Source organism: Pteropus vampyrus, unplaced genomic scaffold, assembly GCF_000151845.1.
Source record: "Pteropus vampyrus isolate Shadow unplaced genomic scaffold, Pvam_2.0 Scaffold30, whole genome shotgun sequence".
Taxonomy (NCBI): Eukaryota; Metazoa; Chordata; class Mammalia; order Chiroptera; family Pteropodidae; genus Pteropus; species Pteropus vampyrus.
The window spans coordinates 7258155-7271816 of record NW_011888811.1 but is presented as its reverse complement, the minus strand read 5'-3'; the positions used below and the strand labels follow the sequence as shown (position 1 = coordinate 7271816).

General features: G+C 35.0%; 2 protein-coding genes across 3 annotated transcripts in view; one reads left to right on the top strand and one right to left on the bottom strand.

Moving 5' to 3' along the window:
• SLU7 (SLU7 homolog, splicing factor) overlaps nt 1-10806 on the bottom strand; it is a 15224-nt gene extending 4418 nt beyond the window's left edge. Inside the window, exons 1-12 of the mRNA XM_011356710.2 lie at nt 10687-10806; nt 8881-9066; nt 8095-8248; nt 7683-7763; nt 7220-7384; nt 6262-6330; nt 3433-3480; nt 3095-3226; nt 2745-2842; nt 2512-2579; nt 2253-2392; nt 1254-1415 (exon numbers count right to left, since the gene is read on the bottom strand). Coding sequence (XP_011355012.2) covers nt 1254-1415; nt 2253-2392; nt 2512-2579; nt 2745-2842; nt 3095-3226; nt 3433-3480; nt 6262-6330; nt 7220-7384; nt 7683-7763; nt 8095-8248; nt 8881-9066; nt 10687-10793 — 1410 coding nt within the window. The 5' untranslated portion in view covers nt 10794-10806. The remainder of the gene's footprint in view (nt 1-1253; nt 1416-2252; nt 2393-2511; nt 2580-2744; nt 2843-3094; nt 3227-3432; nt 3481-6261; nt 6331-7219; nt 7385-7682; nt 7764-8094; nt 8249-8880; nt 9067-10686) is intronic.
• Nucleotides 10807-10840: 34 nt separating this feature from the next.
• PTTG1 (pituitary tumor-transforming 1) overlaps nt 10841-13662 on the top strand; it is a 15168-nt gene continuing 12346 nt past the window's right edge. The window contains exon 1 of one of the 2 annotated variants that reach the window (XM_023528607.1): nt 10841-11046. The gene's annotated coding sequence lies outside the window, so the exon portion shown is untranslated. The remainder of the gene's footprint in view (nt 11047-13662) is intronic. The other variant, XM_023528605.1, reaches the window with a different exon arrangement.

Genomic DNA, 13662 nt, shown 5'->3' with positions numbered 1-13662 from the left:
TTAAGGGCAATTTGAAAGGAAAATTGTGGGGATTCCAGGGCTAGTTAACAGGTAAAGGCTAGCCTGACCTCAAGTGTAAGAAGCAAGCATTATAGTTACAATGGTCTTATAACGTATTCCTAAAATGTATTAAAAAATTTAGGCGATGTGACTTCTCTTTAAAAATTAAGGACTAGGAAACTCCCACTTGGAAAGAACTGGGTGTTGCTGAACAGTGAATGCCCTTATTAAACAGGGTTTGTGTTCTCTGGTTTGTACAATTTGCCTTGTTGACTTCAATCATATATGTTTATCAGACAAACTCCTACAGGTAGTTAAGGTTTTGACCCCTTAGAGAGACAACTGTAGTTTGGGTACTTCAATAATACAGCAAGGGACATGCTTTATTATATGCTTTACGATGTGATGAAATATGAAGTATTCTGCATCACCTATGAAGTGTTCTTGTTAAAATATTTAACAAATTAAGGCTTTAGACCCTTTAAATTTGATTTCCTGTTTATAAGAAATGCAAAGGACAGAGAAATTAGTTATATCACTAGAAACCCATCTACCATAGAATATGAGACAGTTTACAAGAAAACTGGCCTAATTTGTTAAATAGTCACAGTCATAAAATAGGAGAGATATAGTCTAGAAAAAAAAGAGATATAACAACCAAATAATAATCAAAATAAACTTCAACTGGATTCTGACTTAAAAAAACAAACAAACTCCGCCCCCCCACCCCCGCAAAAAAAAAAAACCCATTTTGGGGTTTATTTTGGAAAATGTAATTAAGGACTTGAGAGAATATAACATTAAGGAGTTAATGTCATATGAAGCATGGTATGTACATACTTACCATGGTATGGTAATGTAATCACAAAAGAGAATATCCTTAATTTTAGGAGATATATGATATGTACACTTTATGGGTGAAATGTTATGACATCTGTAATTTCCAAATGTTTCAAATATGTAAATATACAGTAAAAACAAACACATAGATCTCAGAACATGTATGTGTGCACACATACCTAAACAAAGCATATATGAGAACATATAAAAAAATTTTGAATCTAGGTGGTATAAGGTGAACATAATAGTACTCTTTCGCATTTTTCCTGTTTTTGGAAAAATTTCATAAAACAAACTTGAAATGTAAGAAAAAGAAAAGCACAGCAGTGATTCAATAATGACACTGTAGTATAAAATACAATCCAGAGCAAAATGCTAACAAGGACACAAAATGGTTTTGGTTTAACACATACCGTGTGATTGTGGATCTTCACGTCCTCCTCATACTTAGAGCAGGCGACAGCCCGCTCTTGTCCTTTAATGACTGTCCCATGTCTTGAATACTCCACATAGTCCTCCGTCTGAGCTAAAAGCAATTCAGCTGGAGGGGCATCCAAATGTTCCTGGCCACCATACTAAAAGGACATTGAACGTTATTAAATACATTTTACAATAAAGATTTGCATTCAAATCTCTACTTAAGGGCTTATTTCCAATCAGAAAGATTAAAGGAACATTCTTTACAGGCCTTGTTATACAAAAAGAGTGAAAAAAAAAGCCACCAAATTTTCACAGGCAAATAAAAAATGTCTCAGTTGCTATTTATCTGTTGAATGTGGTAGATTACAAAATGGCCATACATTCCTTTTATCCTTGTACACATGCCCATTTGCCACATGACTTTGCTGCTCCTCCCCTGAAGAGACAGAGTCTGTTTCTCCATTCCTTGATTCTGGACTTGGCCACATTACCTGTTCTGGCCTATTAGAAACTGGCAAATGTGACCCAAGGAAAGGCCTGGAAAGCACTCATGCATACTGAGGCATACTTTTTGTTACTAGGGTCTGGTATCCTGAGAATGCCTTAAAGAATCTGGGCTAGCCTAGTAGAGGATGAGAGTCCAGAAGGGGCAGACATGAGCTGTTCCAAATGAGGCCCCGTTAGGACAAGTAGCCTGCTAACTGTTAGAGACCAGTGAGGCCATCCTAGATCACTCAGCCACAGATGAGCAGCTCCAGACCAGGAGATCCAGCTGACATACAGAATCAGGAGAAAAAAGAAATGTTTTAAGTTACTAAGTTTTGGAGTGATCTGTTTCACTGCAAAAGCTGAGGAATACAGTTATACTGATACTGTTTGCTACTGGATTAAGTCAATGAAAAGAAAGGACTATTTTTGATGGATTAAAAGGGATTGTGTATTGTATTTCAAATATAAAATACATTTTTCTTTAGCATTTTGGTCAAAATTACCTTTTCCAGGATGCTTTCTTTCTGCTGTTCTTTGAAGTCTTCTTTTTTGACTTTGAAAGACTTATACAACAGCTCTAGTTTTGTAGGATCGGCCTGCAGATGAACTTCAGATCCCTTGTCATAGGCTTCCCAGGCAAACACTAAGGGAATTAAAAATATCTTAATGAGCAGTCAGCTACATTTATTGTTCTAATGTTTTAAAAATGCTCTTGAATTTCTTATGAGCTGATATAAAATACCTTCACAATAGAGCACTTACACTGTGTCTGAGCCATTGAAATGGTATCACCTGTGTATCTAACAAAGTTATCTCCAGCATAGCTCACTCTGTAAATACAAATGGAAAAAAAATTGTTTCAGAGATTGATTTAAGGAAAGTCAATTTTATTCTGACCCAATCAGAGATGTTTAATTCAGAGTTAGTTTTACAATTAAAAGATTCCCTGCCTCCCACTCCGATTTTGAAATTTGTACTTTTAACTTGATACTCACTCATCTGGATTCTTTCCTGCATTGGCATAGGGATTCTCTCTCATCGCTCTAGTTTTGGGATCATAGTAAGCAGAATTTGGATCTAAATTCCGCAAATACTAGAATAGAAAAATGTTTAAGGACTGCATTAATATTTACTTCCATCTAAAAAATTTCAGAATTGATTGCAATTAATTTAATGTGTGAATGCATTCTGGCACACAGATGAAGAGAAAAAAACAGAATGATACCTAATTTTGAAATGATAGATTTTATTACCCATATCTTGCCCAGATAACAGATAAATAGGTGAAATTTAGGCTGGGAAGACAAATATTTTTGAATGTGTATGTTAAGTTGGCCAGACTTACTTTTGCAATATCTTCTCGAATCCTCAGATTCCGAACGGTAATCCGTCTCTTAGAGTCGAAGTTTTGTCCAGGCATGTCAATGTCATCTGCATATTTATCTTCATCCTCATCTTCACTATTATGGTCTTTTTCCTGAAAGACAGAGACGGAAAAAATAGTAAGAAAAAAAGAATAGCATCTAGTTTTTTCCCTTTCATTCCCCTTTAATCATATACATATTCACTTGTGTTATGGCTATTATTATCATTTAATATAACTGGAAATAATTTTATTATTATATATTAGCCATCAGAAATTGAAAAATTTAATGTATACCCAGATAGGGCAAATATTATTACCATCTGAGAGTTTGGTTCCTCTTCTCCCCACTGGTGTTTTGGAGAATTCTGCATCATGACAGAAAGGAAAAAATTTGTCATTTTATTCTATTAAATCTAATGCTTATTTAACGCTTTAAAAACATAGTTAAGATAATGTAACAAACCTACCTAAGCAAATACTCTTATTTCTCACTTGTAATGAGCACATAAGTTCTGAATACAAGTATATCATTGTGAAGTTAATTTTATTAGAAGCTAGAAAATTTCTAGAATATTTTTACTGATACAGGATTATAATCACACAAAGGTAATAGGATTAAAATGACCAATGAACCAAATAGATATTCATTTCATAATGTATTAATTTTAGACAAACCATTTTCATTAAAACTCAATAGTTTTCTATCAAGACCAAGAAGAAAATGTTACCAGGATCATGTAATAAGTATCTTTAGAGCCAAAATAGCCTCTGTAAAATTTAGATCATGAAAAAATCTGCTCAAGTGACACATTATGATTTAAGGACAGTCTAAAATCCTTGTCAGAGAAACACTTTTTCATCAGCAATTGGTCAGGATTTTCTCTAACTCCACAAAACATCTATAGCAAAGTAGTCAGTATTTTATCATGTCCATTTAAAAAGGCTTCAAAGATTAAAAAGAATACCTTATAGCATTAGTGGAGGGATATGGAAACGTGTATGTGAATATATATATAGCATATTGATGGCAGCATAAATTTGTATAGCCTTTCTGAATGGTAGCTAAGTGACAAGTTATCAAAATTTTAAACTTACATGTTTACTGCATCAATAATTACACTTTTAGGTATTTATCAAATGGAAATATGTCAATTATATAAAGAGGCATGAATAAGATTATGATTTACAGTATTGCATATAATATTAAAAAGTTGGAAAAAAGTAAATAATAGATGAATGGTTATATAAATTACTGCACTCAATGAATACCGAACAACCATTAAGAGAGATTCTATCCAAGATGCAGAAAAATACATATAACTTGCTACTTTTTTCTTTTGTTAAAAAAAAAAAAAAAAGGCGAGGGAAAGGTGGTTATAACATTATGTATTTGTTTGTATTTACATAAGAACTCAGAAAGGCTCCACGAGAAAAATACGAAAGGTTACGGGGGAGTGAGGTTTAGAGGTAGGGAAGATGGAGGCAGGGGTGAAAGACTTTTCACTGCATATCTTTTTAAACTGTTTTAAGCTTTGAACCATATAAATTTACACAAAAATAAATAGGTTTAATGATACATAAAACAAGTTGTCATTGTACTATACACTGCTTACTTGAAAGAGTAAGTGATAAATGAGTACGTAGAGGAACCCATGTAAAAAACATGCTGTTATTATAATTATACACATATATAAATATATGTGTGTAGGGGGAGAGGGAGAGTGAGCTCAGGAAAGGCCTACTTCAAAATGTTAATAGTTGACATAAATGATATTTATTTTCCTCTTTATCATTTTCTAAATTGTTTTTCACCAAATATGTTACTTTCAAAATCAGAAATGTGTTTTTTTCAAAAAAATTATTGGAGTTCCTAAGATGCTAATTCAACAAAAGACATTTATATTGCTATATAGACAGCTAAATCTATGTAGAGACTGCTCTACAATAAGTAGTTAATCTTAATATCCAAGTAGGTGAAAAACATCAGCCTTCTATATACATTTAAGGATGCTTACTGGGGAAATAAATTGTATTATGTTTATAATAAACAGAGAATATATTAGATCAAAAGAAATAGGCCAATTTTATTTTTGCAAAGTTGGTAATAATTAATAATTACAACAATAGCTACTAGTTAACAAATGTTTACTATGTAATAATGTATGCTAAGCCTCCTGGAGGATTGGTGTTATCTCTACTTTAGGAATGATAATCTGGTAATCAGAAAAGCAAATTAATTTTTCTAGGCATACCTAAGCTAGCCAGTGGCAGAGCTGGATTTTAACATCTATCTGTTACCTTGTGCTATGAACCTGCCTGACAGATGGCCTCAGTGACTGCTTACTTGCTTAGTACTTATTTAGTTCTGTTTGTAATTCATATTTTCTAAGAGTCTCTTTCAAAAATTTAAAATCCAAATGTTTGCTATTTATTTGTGCCATGAATTTGTTAAAAAGAAACTTTACAACACTAATAAGCACGACTTATGTTAACTATGAAGTTAATAAGAATAAAAGGAAAAAAATTGGTTGCAATACATCTTTTTTACTATGAAATTTTCTTTGCCGTACTATAAAATTATTACATGTTTATATGGGAAAATACTAAAAGAAAAAGAATACATAGAAAAATTCACTAATTCTACGTTAATGAAAATTTCTCATGTCTTGTTTTTTGGTCATAATATTTGTCCTGTGTTATTAAAATATGTTATCCAGTGTAATTACGAAGTCTTGATAAAAGCCACTTTAAGAGCTGTGCAACATTCTATCATGTAGAAGCAGGATAGTTTACTTCACCAATTCCCTATTCCTGCACATTTAAGCTATTTCAATTTCTTACTATTGAAAAAAGTGCTACAATGAATATCTTTGTGCATAATGATTTTTTTTAATACTAGAAAATTCTTTAGGATGGATGGACTTACTAATTTAATTCCAGAAAAGGAATATAAATATTTTATGGCAATATTCTTTTCAAAATGATTGCACCAATTTATATTCCCCTGAATGGTATGTGTCATTTTTACTTTTCCTTAATAGCATCTCTCCCTAAAATCTTTCTAATAGAAGATACATAAAATGAATTCTTGTTTTCATTTTTTTGTCTAAGATTTGTGATTTTTTAATAGATTATTTCTTACTTACAGCCTGTTCCACTAATTTTCCCGAGGCTAATTCTTCTTGGAGTTTCTGCGCTTTCAATGTTCGCTTTGCCTAACAAAAAAAGAAACATTTGAAATTTACTTACAACACTGAAGTGAACATTTAATTTTTGTAGTACATTTAAAACAAGCAAGTTTATTGTTTTCAGAAAAAGTCACTGGACGAGGTCATCTCTGAGATTTCTTATAGCTCCAGACCTAAGGCTCTCTAAAGAACAGGAGTTACAAACTCGTTTGGACCAGGTGTCAATGGAAACTAAGCCAGACAGCACCGGTCGTAAACTGCAGAGAGTAAGCCCTGTCCAAAAGGGGCAGTTCCCACCAGATGCCAGATGACTGACTCTTGCCAGGCAGGCCAGGATTACCACACAGTTCATTGTTTAAGAAAAGATGAAATTCAGATGATGTAGAATCCTATGATTTTTAAATGTTAACTCCCCTTTAGGGAAAAAAAGCACCATGACTATAGTTTTTAAGGAATAAGAGCAAGTAAAATCGTAACAGAAAAATGTTGAGGTAGAATTAAGATAAAATTCCATTTTCTGAAACAAGTCATCCCAGTCCCCTCCTACTACCCTCAAGTGCTTGGCGACAACTGTAAAACAGACCCATCGACAAGACACAGTCTGGGAACTGTGAGTTTATAACATCAAAGAACCAAAAGCTTTGGACACTAATCTGTTCTCATGCTTCCAGTATTTTATGCAACCTAAGTCAGGGAGTAAAGGACAATATGAGAATAAAATTTAAAAAAATGCTGCTAAATAGGACTAATCACACTATTTATTTTCACTATTCAATTAGGCTTACTACTACTGCTAGGTTAAAAATGCCACCATTTTTAAACTTCTAGAAGACTCAAAAAACAGAATTGCTAAGTTATAGATAGAGCAAACTGTATATTTTTTAAGGATAGTAGGAAAGCAGGAAATTTTGCTCACCAGATCAACTTTGGCATATTCTTCTACAATTTTCATGTGTTCTTCTGGATTGTAGCCATTCCACCTATCCCTCTTTCCATCATAGTCAAACATCAGCTGAGGCTGGACATGTTCATCTGGAGCAATATTAGTTCCTGTAAATTTTGCTCCAACTCGCCTAGGTCTCTGGAAAACAGAATAAGACGAAATCTTTTTTTAGGTACCTGCTGCCCAGAGGAAAATTTCATATAATCTTTAGAGAGCAGGCAAGAACATACCATGGGACTTTATGGTCTATTCAATAAAATTATCAGTTAATCTTCCAGCAGAAAAATTTGATGATGCTGAACTAATTTCTCTCTGATTTTTATTTAACTTGTACCTAAGTACAGGTAATTTTAGAAAAACAGAATTAAGTTCTCTGATGCAGAAGAAAGAAAGACTTTCTAATGACAGTTTCCAACGTTTTCAAAGATGAACTTACCTCAAAGCAGTCTTTCTTTTTGTGTGTCATGGCCCCACAATTTTCACATGCTCCTTTGCGGTACTTAGTAGTTATGGAATTCTATTAATGGATATAAAGAAAAAGTTTTATTTATCTGAATGAGTTAGAAGTAGTGTTGGCTCTTATTATATTGTTTAGTGAAATGATTTATTCATTAAGAAGATAACCAGTTAGGGTCTCTACACTCTTATAAATAAGAAATGTTTAAGGACTTCAGCAATATAAAATTTATGAAATACAGAAGCTAACGTGATATGTATTATGAATTTTTACCAGATAAAAGGTTATGTGATGTTTATACTTTATACAATATTGTATTAATGGTTCTTATATTAAGTTCTTAAAATAAAATTTCCACTTCCACATAGGTATATACAGGTTGCCTACATACCTCTTTTACACCCCTCTTGTACCATTCTCCAGATGAGCTGTACTGCCTTTGTTTTTCTGGTTGTGGTCTCTGGTGCTTTAAAGTAGGTCTTTTTGAAGGATCAATATACCATGGCACTGAAGAAATATACTGAGGAATATGAGGGTTGATGTCTCTGAATTAAAATAAAATAAAAAATTTTAAGAATAAAGTTTGAAAATAACTGGTATTACAATGACTAAAGGAAGCCTATACACAATCTGATAGAGATATTGTAGTGGGGGGGAGTGAGGGAGAATATTCTTGATGTAATTAATATAATAAAAACAATTAAAAATAATTTAAATCAGAGTGAAAAAATTTCCAACAAAGAAACTAAAGAAAAGTGTTACAACCGAAGGAGGAGGGGAGATGAAAGAAGATTAGGATGTATGTTAATGAGATAAATCTTGTAACAGCGCAAGAGGTACACTAATAATGTCTTAGAGTTGATTAAAATAATGGTTTAATTATATTATCCAGAGATGTGAGGTTTCAGCCAGAAACACTCAAAAATAGATTTAAAAGTAGTCACTTTCCTAGAAAGAGACAGAGAGTAGGAAGGACTAGAAGGGACTACAGCTGTTAATTATAAGTCCTTTAATATTATTTGATTACTAAACCTTACACATAAGAGATTGATAAAAATAATAAAAACAAACATGATGTAAACGGTAAAGATAGCTTCCTGTCAAATGAGGAACTGATTAAGTAGACATAAATTTGAATTTTGAATGAACAGATTATGCAAAAAATTAAAGTACTTACTTTCCTTCTTCATCAACTTCTGCAGGAGCATTACCCAGTTTTCGCTGTTCTTCTAGCTCCTTCTTCTTTCTCCAGTCCTCCCTGGTCATCTTCTTTGGTTCCTCCAGACTCATTTCTTTGGACCCCGATAGGGGGGCAGCATTAACTGCATCCACAGCTGCAGCCGACATGGTGATCTGGCCTCCTCTACAAAAAGGAAGAAATTTATATTAGTACAAACTAGGCCTTCACTAGTTCACCAGTGAAATTATCAAAAGCACATCCTAATAACACATACTGTGGGTTATGCTTCATATGTTCTTATTCTTTCATAGTATCTGTAAGGAAAAGTTCTCTTTCCCATAAAAAAAGTCTCTAGTGTTGTAGTTACTTCCTCAACTCTAATTTACAAATGCAGAGAAATACACACATGTATTTAAAATTTCATAAGACTCTCTCATATACATTCCTGAATTCCTGTCTGTATATGTCAAACTTTTCTACCACACTAATGAGTAAATAGGGTCCAATCTCTGTTCCCCTAAAGACTGTGAATGCCTTAAGTTATCTATATTTATTGCCTCTATTTCCTCATCTTCCACTTCCCTCCTCAAACACTCTAATTTAGCTTCCATCCCTTACCACTCTGAAGAGTTACCACTAAGTTATCAGTGATCAATGCACTACACACATTGGGCATTTTTTTAGTGCTGTTCTCGCTTTTATTCTTTTCCCTTGGCTTATGGGACACTACACTCTTCTGGTTTATCTTGTGCCCCTCTTGCTGCTCCTCCTGTTTCCTTTGCAGGTTTTCTCATTTCTGCCTTATTTTTGGATTCTGTAAGGCTCAGTCCTAGAGCCTCTTTCTTTACTCTGAACTCCACTAGTGGACAAGCTCATCTATTTCCATGGCTTCAGAGGCCACCATTAGCTCTCCAATTTATTTCTCTACTCCAGACCTTTTATCTGAGCTTCAAATAGGTATATTCCAATTGCTTACTTCACAGCATCTCCACTTAGAGATCTGAGACACCTACACTCAACAAATCTTAATTCAAATTCATGACATTCTCTATGAAATCTAGTTTCCTTACAGTCTCCTCTCTTAATGAAAAACACCACTATCCTTCCCTTTACTTAAGTGTTCCTGCTATGCCCCTTTCATTATTAAGAATTATTTTCACCTTCTGAATATCATTCATCTACCACTGTTTCCAATGCTACCATCTTAGTGTTACTTTTTCCTACTCATTAAATACGAAAGACCTAGATGTTATTTTAAATATTCCAGTCGCCATGAGTACAGAAACAAGTAAAATTACTTTTGCAATACTTTATTTAACCCAATATATCCAACATATCATTTTGCCACAAGAAAAAAATAAACTGTCTTTAAAATCATAGTATCTGCAAGGAAAAGTTCTCTTTCCCATAAAAAATATTACACTTATTCAGACTAGCTACATTTCAGAGCCACAAGCAGCTCATAGCTATTACACTAGGCAGTGCAGCTCCAATGACACCTTATAATTTTTACTCTAAAAACCATTTAAGGCACAGTCCTGGTCTGACTGGGCCCAAGTACCAGGTCTGAGGTTTAGGGCTAAAGCTTCATTCTCGGTCCTATTTCCCTGTTCCCTCTTCAATTTGTTGTTCATCATCCCCGTGAGAATATATTTTAAGAAGAAGAAGCTTTCGGCCCATTTCCCGGGGTTCTGTAGCTTCACCTCCCTGCCCTTGTACCCGACCCCGCCCCCGCCTCCGCGCCCGCTCGCCCCGAACCGACCCCAAGCCAGCCCCGCCCAAGTTCTCAAAATAATTCTTCACCCAGTCCTGTCGCAGCCGACCCCAAGACCACTGGCCAGAAAGAAAGCCAATCCGTCAATGTTTTCTTCCTGTTTCCAGCGCTTCCCAGCAGCCACCGCGCGGCACATGCGCACTAACAACTCTTTGGGTCCCAGGTTCCTGTGAGATGCTGATCTCGCGAGATCTCGAGCTTCGTCTATTGATTCCTTCTAATCGATTGTCCACATAGAAGTTATATTTTTTTCAAAACCCAAATTTGATCATATCATGTCCTGCCACCTAAGCTTAAAACCCTTTAATGCATTGCCGTCCAAGAGAAATATGCCAGCCCTAGATGTCATTTTAAATATTCCAGTAGCCTTATAAAGACAATAGACACAGGTAAGATTATTTTTGCAATGTTTTATTTAACCCAATATGTCTAACGTTATCATTTCGCCATAAGTCTTTAATATCTGATCTGGATGTTACACTTACTCAGACTAGCCACATTTCAAGTGCTTAAGAACCACAAGTAGCTAGTAGCTATCATACTGGGCAGTGCACATCCAGTGGCATTTTAAAATTTTTACTGAAGACAGCCCTGGTCTGACTGGGCCCAAGTACCAGGTCTGAGGCCCCAAACGGCCGTTTCCTTCGCCGCCACCATTCTCTGTTCTCGTCTTAAACTGGTGTTCATCACCTCTGAGGATATAGCTAAGAATTAGAAGCTTTCGTCTTATTTTTCAGGGTTTAACAGCTTCACTTCCCTCCCTCTACACCCACCCCCTCCTTGTTCGCCTACTCCCTATACTTCATACTTGATTTAATTACAGCCTCGACATATCCCAGAAATGTAATCTAATCAATCAGTTTGGAATGTTCTGGTCAGGCATTTCAAGGAAAATAAGACTTGAACTTTTGTAGATTTAAGAGAAGAGGTTTATTTGAGCCCATCTGAGCACATTACCTGAGAGCAGATATATAAGAGGCCTTCCAACAGTGCTCCAACTTTAGGATAAGTGAGGAGATGCTTATATGGGCAGGAAGACAAAGAAAAATATAGCTATGCATCAGCAGTTTTAGTTACTTTTCAAGTATTAACAGTTTTACATCAGGTGGACAGAATATACAGATAAGGTAAGGTCCTCATTAGAAGGGATCTGGAAGCAATTATTTTTATAATTTTATCAGGTTTTAGAAAGAACAGGCACTGCCTTCTATAACCATTTATCTTTTTAATGGGAACTGTTGGAAAGTATACTTGGCTAGTCCCACAAAGGCCTTGGTTAGGAATGCATTGTGTTCTCTTCGTTACTGATCAAGTCTGCACAGCAGCTTAGACATCCTTCCCTTTGTTATCTGTCACTGGGGACCTCTTCCACCTCGCCTTCCACAGAAAAAAAGAGACTATCTGCGTGATACCCCTTCTCATTTTCTCCCTCCCACAAAGATGTCTCGGCTGCAAAACAATCCTTACTTTTCTTTTGTTAATAGCTCCTTTGCCCCATTCCTCTTCCTATGAAAATCTTCCATTTTGTATAGCCCATTCCATTTTGTAGAGCACCATTCTAGTTGCTAGACTGGATGCTGCCTGATTCAGTAATCACTTAATAAAGCCAATTAGACATTCAAATATAATCAATTGAATTTTGTTCTTTAACAACAGTAATTTTGATAGTAGAATTTTTCTGATATTTTTTTTCTTGGTCCCACCTGTTCCGGTCTTCTCCCTACCCCCAAAATAACATGTATTCTTTTCAAATATAAAAGCTAACATCCTTACCTCAATAAGATAGCCCATTATAATCTATTTTTTTTCTTATTAAGAATTTGCAGTGCCTAGAGTTTAGGAACATAAATATTAATTTTGATTTTACAGGACAGTAGGTGAAGGAATAGAAAGTGTCAGAGAATAGCCTGAAAGGGAGTAGTCCATGAATGACCCACACTTGGTTTTTATCTCCTTAAAACATTACTGAATTTTGCTTGGTAAAGTTAAAACTACCAGGCACAAGTCATGGGACTCATCTCCCAGAACAAACATAGACTGTGCTGGACAAGTGGGAAGAATTTTTTTTAAGGTTTGGGTTCTTCCATAGAGGATTGATTCTGAGGAAGGTTTAAGGAAGCAGGGATTCATTCTGAATGGATAGCTGTTTGTAAATTGGGATTAAGATATACTGGGATTGATTAGGATCTAGGTGCTGTTATGAGGTGAGGGTGGTTTAGCCATTGGATATCCCCACTATAGTTTGGAATAACAAAGGAGTCTGAGGCATCATTAGTTAGAAAACAATGGCCACTCAAAGAGGAGGTGGTTATGGCATTTTCAGTTACTGCATGACCTTGGGAGATACAGTGCTTCATATAGTAAGGGGAAGACTTAGCCTGGGGAGTTATAAACCTTTCACCCAAAGACCTTAGGAAATAGAGAATCCTCACTTGGAAGCTGGAGGTGTTGTACAGATTTGGTTTCAAAATGACCCCTTTTGTGTGCCAATGACGTAATATGTAGCTGAGATATGTAGAAGGAGATAGAGGGAAAAATGAAAGGGGATGGAATAAAAACAGAAAGGGCAGAGAAGGGAGTAAAGGTATGCATGGTTTTTGTCTTCCCTCTTTTCTTCACCTTCTTGAGTTAGGATCTTTTCTTCTTGATGCCTAGCATAGTATCTAACATTTAAGCAGCATTCTGTAAATATTTGTTGATTGAATGAATTATTCAATCAGTTTTTGTCCTGAAATGCCAGAGAAGAAGGGCCAATGAGTTGGTATATATTGAAAACCATGTCTCTGCCAGTCCCTATTAAATGACAGAATTTTTATGTAAACCTGAATTATGTATTAATTAGGATCATCATTTTTTCCCTAAGCCAGAGATTCCTGTTGCTACAATAAAAACAGCATCCTAGCCTGAAATGTTGAGGATAGGCCTGCAATTAGGGACTAATCAGTCCATTCTTAATCACAAGCATAACAGAATGACTCAAATATTGGTTTGATCTATCTTTACTT